The sequence below is a fragment of the Sciurus vulgaris genome, assembly GCF_902686455.1.
Source record: "Sciurus vulgaris genome assembly, chromosome: 3".
Classification (NCBI taxonomy): Eukaryota; Metazoa; Chordata; class Mammalia; order Rodentia; family Sciuridae; genus Sciurus; species Sciurus vulgaris.
In genome coordinates, this window is record NC_136463.1 from 37,363,753 (window position 1) to 37,379,004 (window position 15,252).

The window sequence follows — 15,252 nt, forward strand, 5'->3', positions numbered from 1 at the left end:
TTTTCATTATAATGTGCCTTGGTGTGGCTCTGTTGTGATTTTGTGCATTTGGTGTTCTCTAAGCCTCTTGTATTTGATTTTCCATTTCATTCTTCACGTTTGGGAAATTTTCTGATTATTTCATTGAATAGGTTGTTCATTCCTTTGGTTTGTATCTGTGTGCCTTCCTTAATCCCAATAATTCTTAAATTTGGTCTTTTCATGATGTCCCATAATTCTTGGAGATTCTGTTCATGATTTCTTACCATCTTCTCTGTTTGGGCAACTTTATTTTCAAGATTAAATATTTTGTCTTCATTGTCTGAGGTTCTGTCTTCCAAGTGGTCTAGTCTTTTGGTGATTCTTTCCAACGAGTTTTTTAATTTGGTTTATTGTTTCCTTCATTTCAAGGATTTCCGTTTGTGTGTGTGTGTGTGTGTGTGTGTGTGTGTGTTTTCTTTTTTTTAAGAATCTCTCTTTGTTGAAATGATCTTTTTCTTCCTGCAGTTGCTCTTTCAACTGCTTATTGGTATTATCATTCATTGCCTGCATTTGCTCTCTTATCTCATCCTTTGCTTCGCGAATCATTTTAATCATGTATAATCTGAAGTCCATTTCTGACATTTCCTCCACCATAGTGTCATTGGATTCTTTTAATATAGAATCCAGATTTGTTTGGATCATTTTCTTCCCTTGTTTTTTCATGTTTCTCATGTATCTTCCCCTTAGCAGTGTAGATCTGGGGTATTGCAGATTCCCCCCTATAGGCTTATAGTGGCCCTATAGGTTTCCTAAACCTTTTCTTTAAGGGGGAGATCAACATTAGCAGTGCCCAATTCAGACAGTATGCAATCCTAGACCAAATAGCTCCTATGAGGACATTAACAATAATGTCATAATAAACAGAATGAGTTCAATTATTATCTTCAGTATAACAAACAGATTTGCAATAAGGTCTGCAGTTTCTGATGCAGGACAAAGAGGATGCAGAGGGATGTAGGATGTAGCTCTTAATGGGATAAGAAAAGAATATACAGATGTTCTAGATAATAGAGAGGGTGAGAGTATAATCAAAAGAAATTGGTTGTTAGCATGCAAAAAGGGAGAAAGAAACTCTGAGGGAACAGGTAAACAAAAGGAAAAGAGAGCAAGAAAAGTAAAGAAATAAAAACTTAAAATTGTTCAATAAGGAGAAAAAAGAAAATCTACAGTATAACAGTCATATAGTATTCAAACCTCCCAGTCTTCAGTAGCCTGATGCATGAGAGATACCTGACAATGAACTTCAAGCCTCCAGCAGGAGTCTCAGGATGGGATTTGCCCCACCTAAAGATTGGAGCTGTGGCTTCCATGATTATCCAAGATGGCCGCTCTGGCTTCCAAATGTGTTGGCAAGTGGGGAGCTGCACCTCGCGGGGTGTGGATGTGGTCAGCTGGAAGTCCTGGAGGCGGGGTGTAGTTTGTCAGGTAGGGGTCCTGGAGGTGGGGCATGTTGGTGTGGTTGTGGGATCCCGGAGGCAGGGTGCAATCAGTTGGTCTGGGGTCCCAGTGATAGGGCGCAGTCAGTCGGTCTGGGGGTCCTGGCGGCAGGGAGCAGTCAGTCCATGTGAGGGCCCTGGAGGCAGGGAGTGATCGATCAGGCTGAGGGATCCTTGATACAGGGCTCAGTCAGTCAGGCCAGGGATCCTAGGGTCCTGGCTTTTGTCTCAAAATGGCGGCAGCCACGTGTAACCAAACCTGCAGGTACTGTGACAGTGAACTTCCAGGCAACAGCAGGCAGCTGGTGCACCCCTGGCGGTCAGCAATCAGTTTGCTAACTGTTGTCAGACGATCCGGAGGTGAATCTTGGGCCGTGGGGGATGGATAGGTGTAAGGCAGGCGATGGACAGGCGAGAGGCAGGCAAATGGCGGAAGATAGCGCCTGACAGTGAGCAATCAGCACTCAAAAAGACGTCGATATGCTGGCAGACTGCGGGTGATCACGGCAGACAAATGGGGTAAACAGCAGGGGATAGATATGCAGCAAAAACTGCCTCACCAAGAAACAGATATCCTCTGCTTGAAACCAGAGTTACGGAGTGACAAGGAACACAGCCTCCCTCTAGTCTGCCATCTTGGATCCCACAGATATCGGAAAATTTTTATAAATGATATACATGACATCTATATAGAAAACAATAAAATATTAATATATATTAAAGAACTTAAATCTTTGAAGTAAAAACTGATGTTCATGGATCAGAAGATAGTATTTTTAAAAAAATAGTTCTGCCAGGTGCAATGGCGCACATCTATAATCCCAGCTGTGCATGTATGTATGCTTATGTATGTATGACTTAATAAACTGATTCTCACATGGAAATAGTGCCAAGTGTAGCCAAGACAGTTTTTTTTTTTTGTTTTATTTTGTTTTGCTTCTTTGTATAAGAGATTGAACCCAGAAGCACTTAACCATTGAACCACATCCCCTGCCCATTTTATTTTTTTATTTTGAGACTGGATCTTCCTAAATTGCTGAGACTGGCTTTGAATTTGTGCTTCCCCTGCCTCAGCTTCCTGAGCTGCTAGGATTACAGGCTTGCGCCACTGTGCCTGGTAGCCACCACACTCTTAAAGAAAAGTTGAACAGCAGATACCAAGATTTGTTTTTTAAAGATGGTACTTAACAACAATGTGATGTTGCTATGAAAAAAAAAATAGATCATTGAAATAAAATAGAGAACTCAAAAACAGGTTCACAATGTATGAACACTTGATTTATAACAAAGATGGCTTTGTAGTGCAGTGAGAGAAAGAGATTTTTCTCAGTAAATGGTGCTTGGGACAATTGGATGTCCATATGAAACTTCTTTACCTATTTCTTGTCATAAATCTATCTGAAGGGCTGGGGTGACTCAGTGGTAAAGTGCTTGCCTTGCATGTGTGAGGCACTGGGTTCGATCCTCAGCACCACCTAACATATATATAGGTGGACTATAGAACTAATTCTGAAAACAATAAAATGGCCCTTAGAAGATGATAAAGGTGAATATATTCATACTGCCGGTATAGGGAAAGACCATTTAAATTGGACACAGAAAATATTAATCATAAAGGAAAAGATTGATAAATTGGACTTCATTAAAATGGAGACCATTAGTTCCATCAGAAGACATCGTTAAGAGAGTGAAAAAGGGACCCTTGGAGAAGAAAGAAAAACGATCAGCCACCTTAGTAATCAGGAAAATATAAAACCACTGGAATAACTAACCCACCACAGTAGCTAAAATTAAAACCTATCGGTAAGGATAATGGAGCAACAGAAACAGTCATACCTCTATGAGAATGTAAATTAATAAAGCTGCTTTGGAAAATAATTTTCTTGTTTAAGCTAACCATTTCCACCCCTGGATATCTACCCAACAGGTATGTGCATCAGGAAATGTGTACAGAAATATTCATGGCAACATTATCAGCAATAATCCAAACTGAAAAGACAAAATGAAAGTGTTAAATGTCTATTAGTGGTTGAAAGAATAAGGCAGTTGATCTATATTCATATAATAGGATATTATGCATCAATGAAAATAAATTTTAATTATATCACCATAATCTCATAATGTTAATAAAAAATCTAGACACAAAAGAATATGAATTATATGATTATTTTTAAAAAATAAAACCTTGAAAAACATACAGTGATATTTAGTATTTGTTTATTGAACAATCATTGAACCATAAACTCATTGTCAGCTCTAAATTTGCATCATTGGTTAGTCCTTATTATAAGTAGTTTCCTTCATGATCTAGCAAGTTACTTTTGGTAATGCCTAAAATTTATTATACTGTCTCTGTCATAAGTCAACTCCCTTTTTCCACTATTTTGGTGAATGATAACACCATTCTTTCATGCTCAAGTCTAAAACCTGAGAGCATTCTTAGATTATTTTTTCCTTCTCTTCTAAAACTTCATATTCAGTATATGACCATACCTTTTAATTTCTTCTTTTTAAAATACTACTTGATCCTGGCACAGTGCATTTGCCTGTAATCCCAGCTCCTCAGAGTGCTGAGGCAGGAGGATAGCAAATTCAAGGCCAGCCTGGGCAAATTAGCAAAACCCTGTCTCATAATAAAATTGTTTAAAAGGGCTGGAAATGTAGGTAGTTCCATGGTAGGGTGCTTACCTAGCATGTGTGAGGCCCTGATTTCCATCCCCAGTACTGCAAACAAAACAAAAGAAAGTAAAATAAAATTTGAATTTGTCATTTCTTCTTTGTTTCATGACTGCCATTCATACCCTTTTGAAATCATAGTTGAATTGCTTTGAAAATAATTTTTTTCCTGTTTTTTTTTCTGCAGGGTAGTAACAGAAGAGGAATAGTCAATATTGAGAAATAGGAGAGGGGGAAGACAGTACACTGACATAATAACTAAATGATGAGTCAGCTTCAAGAAAAAAGGAAGAAAAAAGTAGATAAGTCTAAAAAGAATGAAAACTGGAAAAAGGCAGTGTAATCAAGTACAGAAATAGGGCAAAAACTTGGCAGAGTTCAAGCAAGTTGAGTTTTTTCAGAGGGGAGAAAAAATTCTGAGGAAAGAACAAGAAGAAAATTCCTGGTTCAGTAGAACTGGGTGTAGAAATTCTCCTGGGAAGAACTTAGTAGATGTGGGCCCTAGGGCACTGGGATAAGTTGCCTATTAGAGGATGAAAATTGTATGGGGTTTTCATTTTTGGTGCTAGGAATTGAACCCAGGAGTTCTTTATCACTGAGCCACATCCTTTCTATTTTTTTATTTTTTGAAACAAGGTCTTGCTAAATTGCTGAAGCTGGTTTTGAATTTGCAATCATCTTGCCTCAGCCTCCCAAATTGCTGTGATTACAGGCATGTACCACTGCACTAGGCTTTGTGGGTTTTCTTTTGAGACAAGATCTTGCTGAATTGCCCAGACTGGCCTCCTGCTTGTGATCCTCCTGTCTCAGCCTCCGAAATAGCTGTGATTATAAGGAACACATGACTGTGGCTTCACTAAGTTTCTTATTTTAAAATATATTTGAACTGAACTGTCTAGGTTCCTTGGAGTCTTACAACAAAATTGATAGATGAAATCAGGTCTTAATGTTTTGTGTTTAGCAAAGCTTAAATGAATAATGTCAAAATAAAATGCTTGTGAATCTGAAATTAAAAAGGTCTTGGGCTGGGGTTGTGGTTCAGTGGTAGAAGTGCTTGCCTGGCATGCGTGAGGCACTGGGTTCTATCTTCAGCACCACATAAAAATGAATAAATAAAATTATTTTTTTAAAAAGGTCTTTTTAGTTAGAAACTAGCTAATCATTCATGTGTTTATAAGTTATTGATTTAGCTTTTCTAACTATTTCATAAAGACCATTCTTTTAAAATAATTAAACGTCTGAGTACTCAGCAGCTTTTTGAATAATCTTGACCTCCCACCATCCATTCTGTTATTCTAAACTTCTGATTTATTAAGAAGTCATTTCCAGTCAAATTTTTATGGTAGGTATGCATATATGTGGGCTAATCATCCCTAATATGAAAATTTCCAGATTAAGGATGCTTTCCTGATAAAGTTAAATGCAAATATTTAAAAATCTATAAGATCTGGCATCTGAAAGACTTCTGGTTCCAGGCATTTTTGGAAAGTATATTCATCCTGTATTAAGGAATGTTATCAGAACCTCTTTAACATAAAGCAGATTTTTAAAATTTTGACCTTTTTATTCTATATTTAAAAAACAAGAATGAAGTCACTTTGTTGCTTTTAGCAGGGTGAATCAGTTGTTATAAACTAACAATTGGCTTTCAGAAATTCCAGGAATTGGGGATTGCTTCTTTAACAACCACTATCAACAGCTTATTCTTAGAAAATTACATTTTGAGGGACATTTTTATTTATTGGCAAACTTTCTAGAGAAAGAATGAGTTTTAATTGTTCAAAGGCCTTCAGCTATGAAGCTGTTGCCAGTTTTTACATAGGTTTAGTATATGTGACAAATGTTTATCAGCGAAAACTATAGATTGAAAATATTAAATACTGAACTCCAATTTTGATATGTAACTGAAATTGGCAATACCACTACCCTTCAATAACTCCACCTTAAATATCACTGCATATTTTTTAAAGATGGTTCCATGAAAGAAGATTGTGATAGTAATTAAGTTGAAAATGGGTAGTAATGGATGTTATTGGCAAACTTGGAAGAATCAGAGGCCTGTGTTTTCACTCTCTTCTCTTATTTGTACACATAGATGAGAACAGAATTGTATTTCCTGTCATCTCAGAAGAATCGCCCCAGCCTCTTTGGAATGCCACTGATCGTTCCATGTACTGTGCACACTCGGAAGAAAGATCTATATGATGCAGTTTGGATTCAAGTATCTCGTTTAGCCAGTCCTCTTCCACCTCAGGAAGCTAGTAACCATGCTCAGGATTGGTAAGTTCAGGGGATTAGCCTGGACTTGTGGGTTCCAAACTATAAAAGAATAATTTATGTGAATTCGTAGGGTACAAAGGACTTTCCATGTCAAGTTAAGTCACTCTTGGAAGAACCATTCAGATAGCATTTAAGTAAACCTGATCTTTTGAGTAAAAGAAACTATGCAGCTTCCTTTTGTCACATAGATATTCCAGTGTCTAATAATTCTTTCATTTACCTGCTAATGCTTCAGGCAATATCCTTGACTTCTGTTATTGCAAAAGTAAAGAGTATGAATTCACTAGGAAATATGTATTGTCTCAATTATCTTTGAAATTCAGAATGGGAGTAATATTGTATGTATCTATACATGAACTATGAAAAAGTTTCATGCCATAATATGTGATTCAGTTGGATAATTTTCATACTATGTCATTTTTTAAATTTTTTTATTTTATTTATTTAAGTTTATTTTTATTGTAAACAAATGGGATACATGTTGTTTCTGTTTATACATGGAGTAACAGCATACCATTTGCATAATCATACATTCACATAGGGTAATGAGGTTTGATTCATTCTGTTATTTTTTTTCTCCCCCCCACCCTCCCACCCCTCTTTTCCCTCTATACAGTCCCTCCTGCCTCCATACTTACCCCCTCCCACCCCCCCATTATGTGTCATCATCTGCCTATCAGTGAGATCATTCGTCCTTTGGTTTTTTGAGATTGGCTTATCTCACTTAGCATGATATTCTCCAATTTCATCCATTTGCCTGCAAATGCCATAATTTTATCATTCTTTATGGCTGAGTAATATTCCATTGTATATATATACCACAGTTTCTTTATCCATTCATCAATTGAAGGACATCTAGGTTGGTTCCACAATCTGGCTATTGTGAATTGAGCAGCTATGAACATTGATGTGGCTGTATCTCTGTAGTATGCTGATTTTAAGTCCTTTGGGTGTAGGCCAAGGAGTGGGATAGCTGGGTCAAATGGTGTGTCCATTCCAAGTTTTCTAAGGAATCTCCACACTGCTTTCCAGAGTGGCTGCACTAATTTGCATTCCCACCAGCAATGTATGAGTGTACCTTTTTCCCTACATCCTCTCCAACACCTATTGTTGCTTATATTCTTGATAATCACCATTCTAATTGGGAATTCTAAGATGGAATCTTAGTGTAGTTTTGATTTGCATTTCTCTTATTACTAAAGATGGTGAACATTTTTTCATATGTTTGTTGATTGCTTGTAGATCTTCTTCTGTGAAGCGTCTGTTCATATCCTTAGCCCATTTGATGATTGGGTCATCTGTATTCTTGGTGTAGAGTTTTTTGAGTTCTTTATATATTCTGGAAATTAGTGCTCTATCTGAAGTATGAGTGGCAAAGGTATTCTCCCACTCTGTAGGCTCTCTCTTCACATTGCTGATAGTTTCCTTTGCTGAGAGAAAGCTATTTAGTTTGAATCTATCCCAGTTATTGATTCTTGCTTTTATTTCTTGTGCTATGGGAGTCCTGTTAAGGAAGTCTGATCCTTAGCCAACAAGGTGAAGATTTGGACCTACTTTTTCTTCTATAAGATGCAGGGTCTCTGGTCTGATTTCAAGGTCCTTGATCCATTGTGAGTTGATTTTTGTGCAGGGTGAGAGATAGGGGTTTAGTTTCATTCCGTTGCATATGGATTTCCAGTTTTCCCAGCACCATTTGTTGAAGAGGCTATCTTTTGTCCATTGCATATTTTTGGCACCTTTGTCTAGTATTAGAAAATTGTATTTATTTGGATTTGTGTCTGTGTCCTCTATTCTGTACCGTTGATCCACCTGTCTTTTTTGGTGCCAATACCATGCCGTTTTATTACTGTTGCTTTGTAGTATAGTTGAAGTTCTGGTATTGCAATACCCCTTGCTTTACTCTTCCTGCTAAGGATTGCTTTAGCTATTCTGGGTTTCTTATTCTTCCAGATGAATTTCATGATTGCTTGCTCTATTTCTGTAAGGTACATCATTGGATTTTAATTGGAATTGCATTGAATCTGTATAACACTTTCGGTATTATGGTCATTTTGACAATATTAATTCTGCCTATCCAAGAACATGGGAGATCTTTCCATCTTCTAAGGTCTTCCTTAATTTCTTTCTTCAATGTTTTGTAGTTTTTATTGTAGAGATCTTTTACCTCTTTGGTTAGATTGATGCCCAAGTATTTTCTTTTTTTTGAGGCTATTGCAAATGGAGTTGTTTTCCTCATTTCCCTTTCAGCTGTTTTGTCGCTTGCATATAAAAATGCTTTAGATTTATGCGTGTTGATTTTATAGCCTGCTATTTTGCTGAATTCATTGATGAGGTCTAGAAGTTTTCTGGAGGAGGTTTTTGGATCCTCTAAATATAGAATCATGTCATCCGCAAATAGTGACAGCTTAAGTTCCTCTTTTCCTGTTCGAATCCCTTTAATTTCTTTAGTCTGCCTAATTGCTCTGGCTAGAGTTTTGAGGACAATGTTGAATAGAAGTGGTAAAAGAGGACATCCCTGTCTTGTTCCCGGTTTTAAAGGGAATGGTTTCAGTTTTTCTCCATTAAGAATGATGTTGGCCATGGGCTTAGCATAAACAGCCTTTACAATGTTCAGGTATGTTCCTACTATCCCTATGTTTTCTAGTGTTTTGAGCATGAAGGGGTGTTTTATTTTGTCAAACGCTTTTTCTGCGTCAATTGAAATAACCATATGATTCTTCTCCTTAAGTCTATTGACATGATGGATTACATTTATTGATTTACAAATGTTGAACCATCCTTGCATTCCAGGGATGAACCCCACTTGATCGTGGTGCACAATTTTCTTAATATGTTTTTGGATACGGTTTGCCAATATTTTGTTAAGGATCTTTGCATCTATATTCATCAAGGATATTGGTCTAAAATTTTCTTTCCTTGATGTGTCTTTTCCTGGTTTGGGTATGAGGGTGATATTAGCTTCATAGAATGAGTTCAGTAGGGTACCCTCCTTTTCTGTTTCCTGGAATACTTTGAGAAGTATTGGAATGAGTTCTTCTTTGAAGGTCTTGTAGAACTCTGCTGAGAATCCATCTGGTCCTGGGCTTTTCTAGGATGGTAGGTTTTTAATGGCTTCTTCTATTTCATTGCTTGATATTGATCTGCTTAAATTGTGTATGTCCTCCTGGTTTAGTTTGGGAGGAGCATATGTCTCTAGAAATTTGTCAATGTCTTCATTAGTTTCTATTTTGTTGGAGTACAGATTTTCAAAGTAGCTTCTCACTATGTTCTGTATCTCAGGGGTGTCTGTCGTGATATTTCCTTTTGCATCATCTTTTTAGCAATTTGAGTCTTCTCTCTCCTTCTCTTTGGTAGTGTGGCTAAGGGTTTGTCTATTTTGTTTACTTTCTCAAAGAACCAATTTTTAGTTTTGTCAATTTTTTGAATAGTTTCTTTTGTTTCAGTTTCATTGATTTCAACTCTGATTTTAATTATTTCCTGTCTTCTACTACTTTTGCTGTTATTCTGTTCTTCTTTTTCCAGGGCTTTGAGCTGTAATGTTAGGTCATTTAGTTGTTGACTTTTCATTCTTTTCTGGAATGCACTCCATGCAATGAATTTTCCTCTGAGTACCACTTTCATAGTGTCCCAGAGATTTTGATACGTTGTATCATCATTCTCATTGACTTCTAAGAATTTTTTTATCTCCTCCCTGATGTTTTCTGTTATCCATGTTTCATTCAATAGCATATTATTTAGTCTCCAGGTGTTGGAGTAATTTCTGTTTTTTATTTTGTCATTGATTTCTATTCTCAGTCCGTTATGATCTGATAGAATACAAGGCAGTATCTCTATTTTTTTGCATTTCCTAAGGGCTGCTTTGTGACATAACATATGGTCTATTTTCGAGCAGGTTCCATGTGCTGCTGAGAAGAAAGTGAATCCGCTCCTTGATGGAATATTCTATATATGTCTATTAAGTCTAGGTTATTGATTGTGTTATTGAGTATTATGGTTTCTTTGGTTGGTTTTTGTTTGGAAGATCTATCTAGTGGTGACAGTGGTGCATTAAAATCACCCACAATTATTGTGCTGTGGTCTGTGTGATTCCTGAAATTGAGAAGGATTTGTTTGATGTACATGGATACACCATTATTTGGGGCATAAATATTTAGTATCGTTACGTCTTCCTGATTTATGGTTCCCTTAAGCAGTATGAAATGTCCTCCTTTATCCCTTCTGACTAACTTTGGCTTGAAGTCCACTTTATCTGATATAAGGATGGAAACCCCCACTTTTTTTACTGAGTCCATGTTCATGGTAGGTTTTTTCCCATCCTTTCACCTTTAGCCTGTGGATGTCTTTTTCTATGAGATGACTCTCTTGCAGGCAGCATATTGTTGGGTCTTTCTTTTTAATCCATTCTGCCAGTCTGCGTCTTTTAATTGATGAGTTTAGACCATTAATGTTCAGGGTTATTATTGAGGTATGATTTGTATTCCCAGTCATTTGGCTTATTTTTGGTTTTTATGTTGGCTTGGTTTCTCCTTCGAGTGGTTTTTCTCTAAGGTAGTTCCTCCCTTTGCTGACCTACATTATTGTTTTTCATTTCCTCCTCATGGAATATTTTGTTGAGAATATTCTGTAGCTCAGGCTTTCTATTTGTAAATTCTTTTAACGTTTGTTTATCATGGAAGGATTTGATTTCATCTTCACATCTGAAGGTTAGTTTTGCTGGGTATAGGATTCTTGGTTGGCAACCATGTTCTTTCAGAGCTTGAAATACGTTATTCCAAGCCCTTCTAGCTTTTAGAGTCTGGGTTGAGAAGTCAGCTGCTATCCATATTGGTTTCCCCCTATATGTAATCTGATGCTTTTCTCTTGCGGCCTTCAAAATCCTATCTTTATTTTGAATGTTAGGCATTTTCATTATAATGTGCCTTGGTGTGGCTCTGTTGTGATTTTGTGCATTTGGTGTTCTCTAAGCCTCTTGTATTTGATTTTCCATTTCATTCTTCACGTTTGGGAAATTTTCTGATTATTTCATTGAATAGGTTGTTCATTCCTTTGGTTTGTATCTGTGTGCCTTCCTTAATCCCAATAATTCTTAAATTTGGTCTTTTCATGATGTCCCATAATTCTTGGAGATTCTGTTCATGATTTCTTACCATCTTCTCTGTTTGGGCAACTTTATTTTCAAGATTAAATATTTTGTCTTCATTGTCTGAGGTTCTGTCTTCCAAGTGGTCTAGTCTTTTGGTGATTCTTTCCAACGAGTTTTTTAATTTGGTTTATTGTTTCCTTCATTTCAAGGATTTCCGTTTGTGTGTGTGTGTGTGTGTGTGTGTGTGTGTGTTTTCTTTTTTTTAAGAATCTCTCTTTGTTGAAATGATCTTTTTCTTCCTGCAGTTGCTCTTTCAACTGCTTATTGGTATTATCATTCATTGCCTGCATTTGCTCTCTTATCTCATCCTTTGCTTCGCGAATCATTTTAATCATGTATAATCTGAAGTCCATTTCTGACATTTCCTCCACCATAGTGTCATTGGATTCTTTTAATATAGAATCCAGATTTGTTTGGATCATTTTCTTCCCTTGTTTTTTCATGTTTCTCATGTATCTTCCCCTTAGCAGTGTAGATCTGGGGTATTGCAGATTCCCCCCTATAGGCTTATAGTGGCCCTATAGGTTTCCTAAACCTTTTCTTTAAGGGGGAGATCAACATTAGCAGTGCCCAATTCAGACAGTATGCAATCCTAGACCAAATAGCCCCTATGAGGATTAACAAAATTGTCATAATAGATAGAATGAGTTCAAATATTATCTTCAGTAAAGCAAACAGATTTGCAATAAGGTCTGCAGTTTCTGATGCAGGACAAAGAGGATGCAGAGGGATGTAGAATGTGGCTGTTACTGGGATAAGAAAAGAATATACAGATGTTCTAGATAATAGAAAGGGTGAGAGAGTAATCAAACGAAATTGGATGTTAGCATGTAAAAAAGGGAGAAAGAGACTCTGAGGGAACAGGTAAACAAAAGGAAAAGAGAGCAAGAAAAGTAAAGAAAATAAAAACAAATTTTTTCAATAAGGAGAAAGAAGAAAATCTACAGTCTTTTGCTGGAGATATATAGGTGTCACCAAACAAATAGTTGGAATTTAAATCCCTGAGACAAGACTATTTAAAAGAGCAAGAGTTAAACAATCAGATGCCTAAGATCTAACTTCCTGATGCATTCCAACATTTAGAGGTTGAAAAGAGAAAGGAGAAATAGCGGCCAGTAATGGGGCGGGGCGGGGGAGACCAGAAATGAGCAGGTAACCAAAAGTTAAGTGAAGAAAGTATTTCAAGGAAACCATGATCAGTTGTTTCAAATCAGAGAAGTTGAGTAAGAAAAGGACTAAAAACTGCTACTACATTTCATAAAATGTCAGTCTTTGGTGACCTTTGTGAAAGCTGTTTTAGTGAAGGTTGAATGAATGAATGAATGAATGGAGGTTGGATGACTTGAAGAGAATGATCTAATTAGCCATTTTAAAAATAACAGGAGTTTATCTTCTGGAAATATTTATAGATAAAATTATAAAATCCCTCTGATTTCCATCAAATAAATGTAGCAAGTCACAGTAACCAAAAGGTAAAAACTATCCTAGTGTTTATCAGCAGGTGAATGGATAAGCAATAGCAGTATATATACAATGGAATATTATTTGGCACCAATATAAATGAAGCACTGACACATTTTGCAACATAGATGGAGTTCAAAAACATTATGCTAAGTAAAATAAGCCAGACACTAAAGGACAAACATTGTATGATTTTACTTTTATAAAGTATCTATAATGAGCAAATTCATGGGGACAGAAAATAGATTAGTTATGGTTAGAAAGTGGGGGTGTTGGTCAGCTTCTCATTACTGTAACAAATACCTGAGATAACCAGGTTAAAAAGAGGAAAGATTTATTTTGGCTCTTTTTTTTTCCTTGTGGTGCAGGGGATTGAACCCAGGGCCTTGTGCTTGCAAAGCAAGCACTCTACCAATTGAGCTATATCCTCAGCCCTGGCTCACAGTTTTAAGAGATTTTAATCCTTGGTCAGTTGGCCTCAGCCCTTGCTTTTCAGCCCTTGGCAAGGCAGTGCCTCATGGCAGTATACAGTTCAACAAGGTGCTCACCTTATAGTAGCCAGGAATTATAGACAGGAAGAAGCCAGGCTTCTGATATCCCTTCAAATGCAATAACTAATACTCTCAGTGACCTAACTTCTTCCTCTAAATCCCACCTCCTAAAGATTCCACTGCCTCCCAATACTACCATGGGTTCAAGACCAAGCCTTGAACACATAGACCTTTGGGGGACAGTCAAGATCCAAACTAACAGAGGGGAAGTTGTTTTTACTCAATGGATGCATGGGTTCCTCTGAGAGTGCTTCTTGTTCATTTTGGCCCCCTCTTTCATTCAATTCTCACTTACTGTTGATTTTATTTGGACAGGATACTAGACAGTAAGGACTATCAATATCATTCATTGGACAAGTTATGCAGAAAGATGGGGAATTCCCATGCCAGACACATAATTCTCTTTTGCCCTTACAGGGAGTCTTTATCACAGTTTAATTAACCTCTAGCAGTCATGTGATAGCCACTATCAATTGCCAAATGAGCTGAAAAGTATACTGCTTTGAGATTATGTTCCTTGCTTAGATTCTTTTTTTTCTCCCAGCTTTATGGACTAAAATTAAAAATAGAAACTAGGGGACAAGGGAGTGTCTTGTTTTTCAGGGGATTTTTGGTGCTAGGGAATAAACCCAGAATCTCACACTTGCTAAACGTGTGCTCTACCACTGAGCAACACCCTCAACCCAGAAACTGTTTAAGATGTACAACTTGATGTTATGGTATATATATAAATTGTTGTTTGTTGTAGAGGCAAAGTTCAGTACATTTTTAAAATATTTGGACAACTTATAAAGCTAACTCGACACAATTGTTGGTGATTAAAAGAAGCTATGTATGTGTAGCTTATGTCTTTGAGTAGTTAAGGTAGAGAAAAGGGGATACCTACCTAACCTGTACCATAAATAAGGAATCCAATTAAAGAAGACAGTCTTTTAATATAAATATAGTCTTTTATGTTATGTCAGTGTTCTTAGCATAGAAAGATCTAGTGTTAATTTAATTTAATATGAATTAAATCCTCCGATAAAATTAGGGCTGAAGGATATTTGGTATTTGATTTAATGATTGAATTATCTTGTAAGACTTTTATGTGCCACATAAACTCTCTTAGATACATCTGGCAATCCATGCCTTCTATAAGCAGAGATGTGGCCTAGTGTGGCTGGTACGTGGCTATAGCTGATAAGCAACATTGAGCCACCAACATGAGCGTAATGCTATGGCAGGATGCCCCTTCCTAGGATCACTTTAAGGGAAGATGAAAAGGAGATGCATCTCAAACCAGAAATGCTTCTTAGGTTTATGTTCTCTTCTCTTTCAGTGATGACAGTATGGGCTATCAATATCCATTCACTCTACGAGTTGTGCAGAAAGATGGGAACTCCTGTGCTTGGTGCCCATGGTATAGGTAAAGTGATCTTCTAAAGAAAAATTTTTGTAGAATTGCAGCCTCAGATTATTGTGCTTTTTCATAAGATTTCCAGTTTTGAGAAGTAGTAGCAAATAAGCAGCTTGAAATAAACTTAGAATTTGTTTCTTCATCTCTTCCTTGTGAGATTGACAACTAAATTTTGCTTTTGAATCTTAGCTGGTTTTATAAACCCTATAGTACACCCCAAGTTCATAGCTTATGATTAATATTCATTATTCTAAACTTTTTTTTTTAACTTAGTCTTACTATGTT

The 15,252-nt window shown here is 36.8% G+C and overlaps 1 protein-coding gene across 2 annotated transcripts in view; it reads left to right on the forward strand.

The window, feature by feature from the left end:
* The window catches only part of USP32 (ubiquitin specific peptidase 32), a 190,808-nt gene that overhangs the window by 161,909 nt on the left and 13,647 nt on the right, over window positions 1–15,252 (forward strand). For both annotated transcript variants that reach the window (XM_079131344.1, XM_079131345.1), the window contains exons 27-28: window positions 6,229–6,413; window positions 14,890–14,976. In XM_079131344.1, the coding sequence (XP_078987470.1) occupies window positions 6,229–6,413; window positions 14,890–14,976 (272 nt within the window). The remainder of the gene's footprint in view (window positions 1–6,228; window positions 6,414–14,889; window positions 14,977–15,252) is intronic.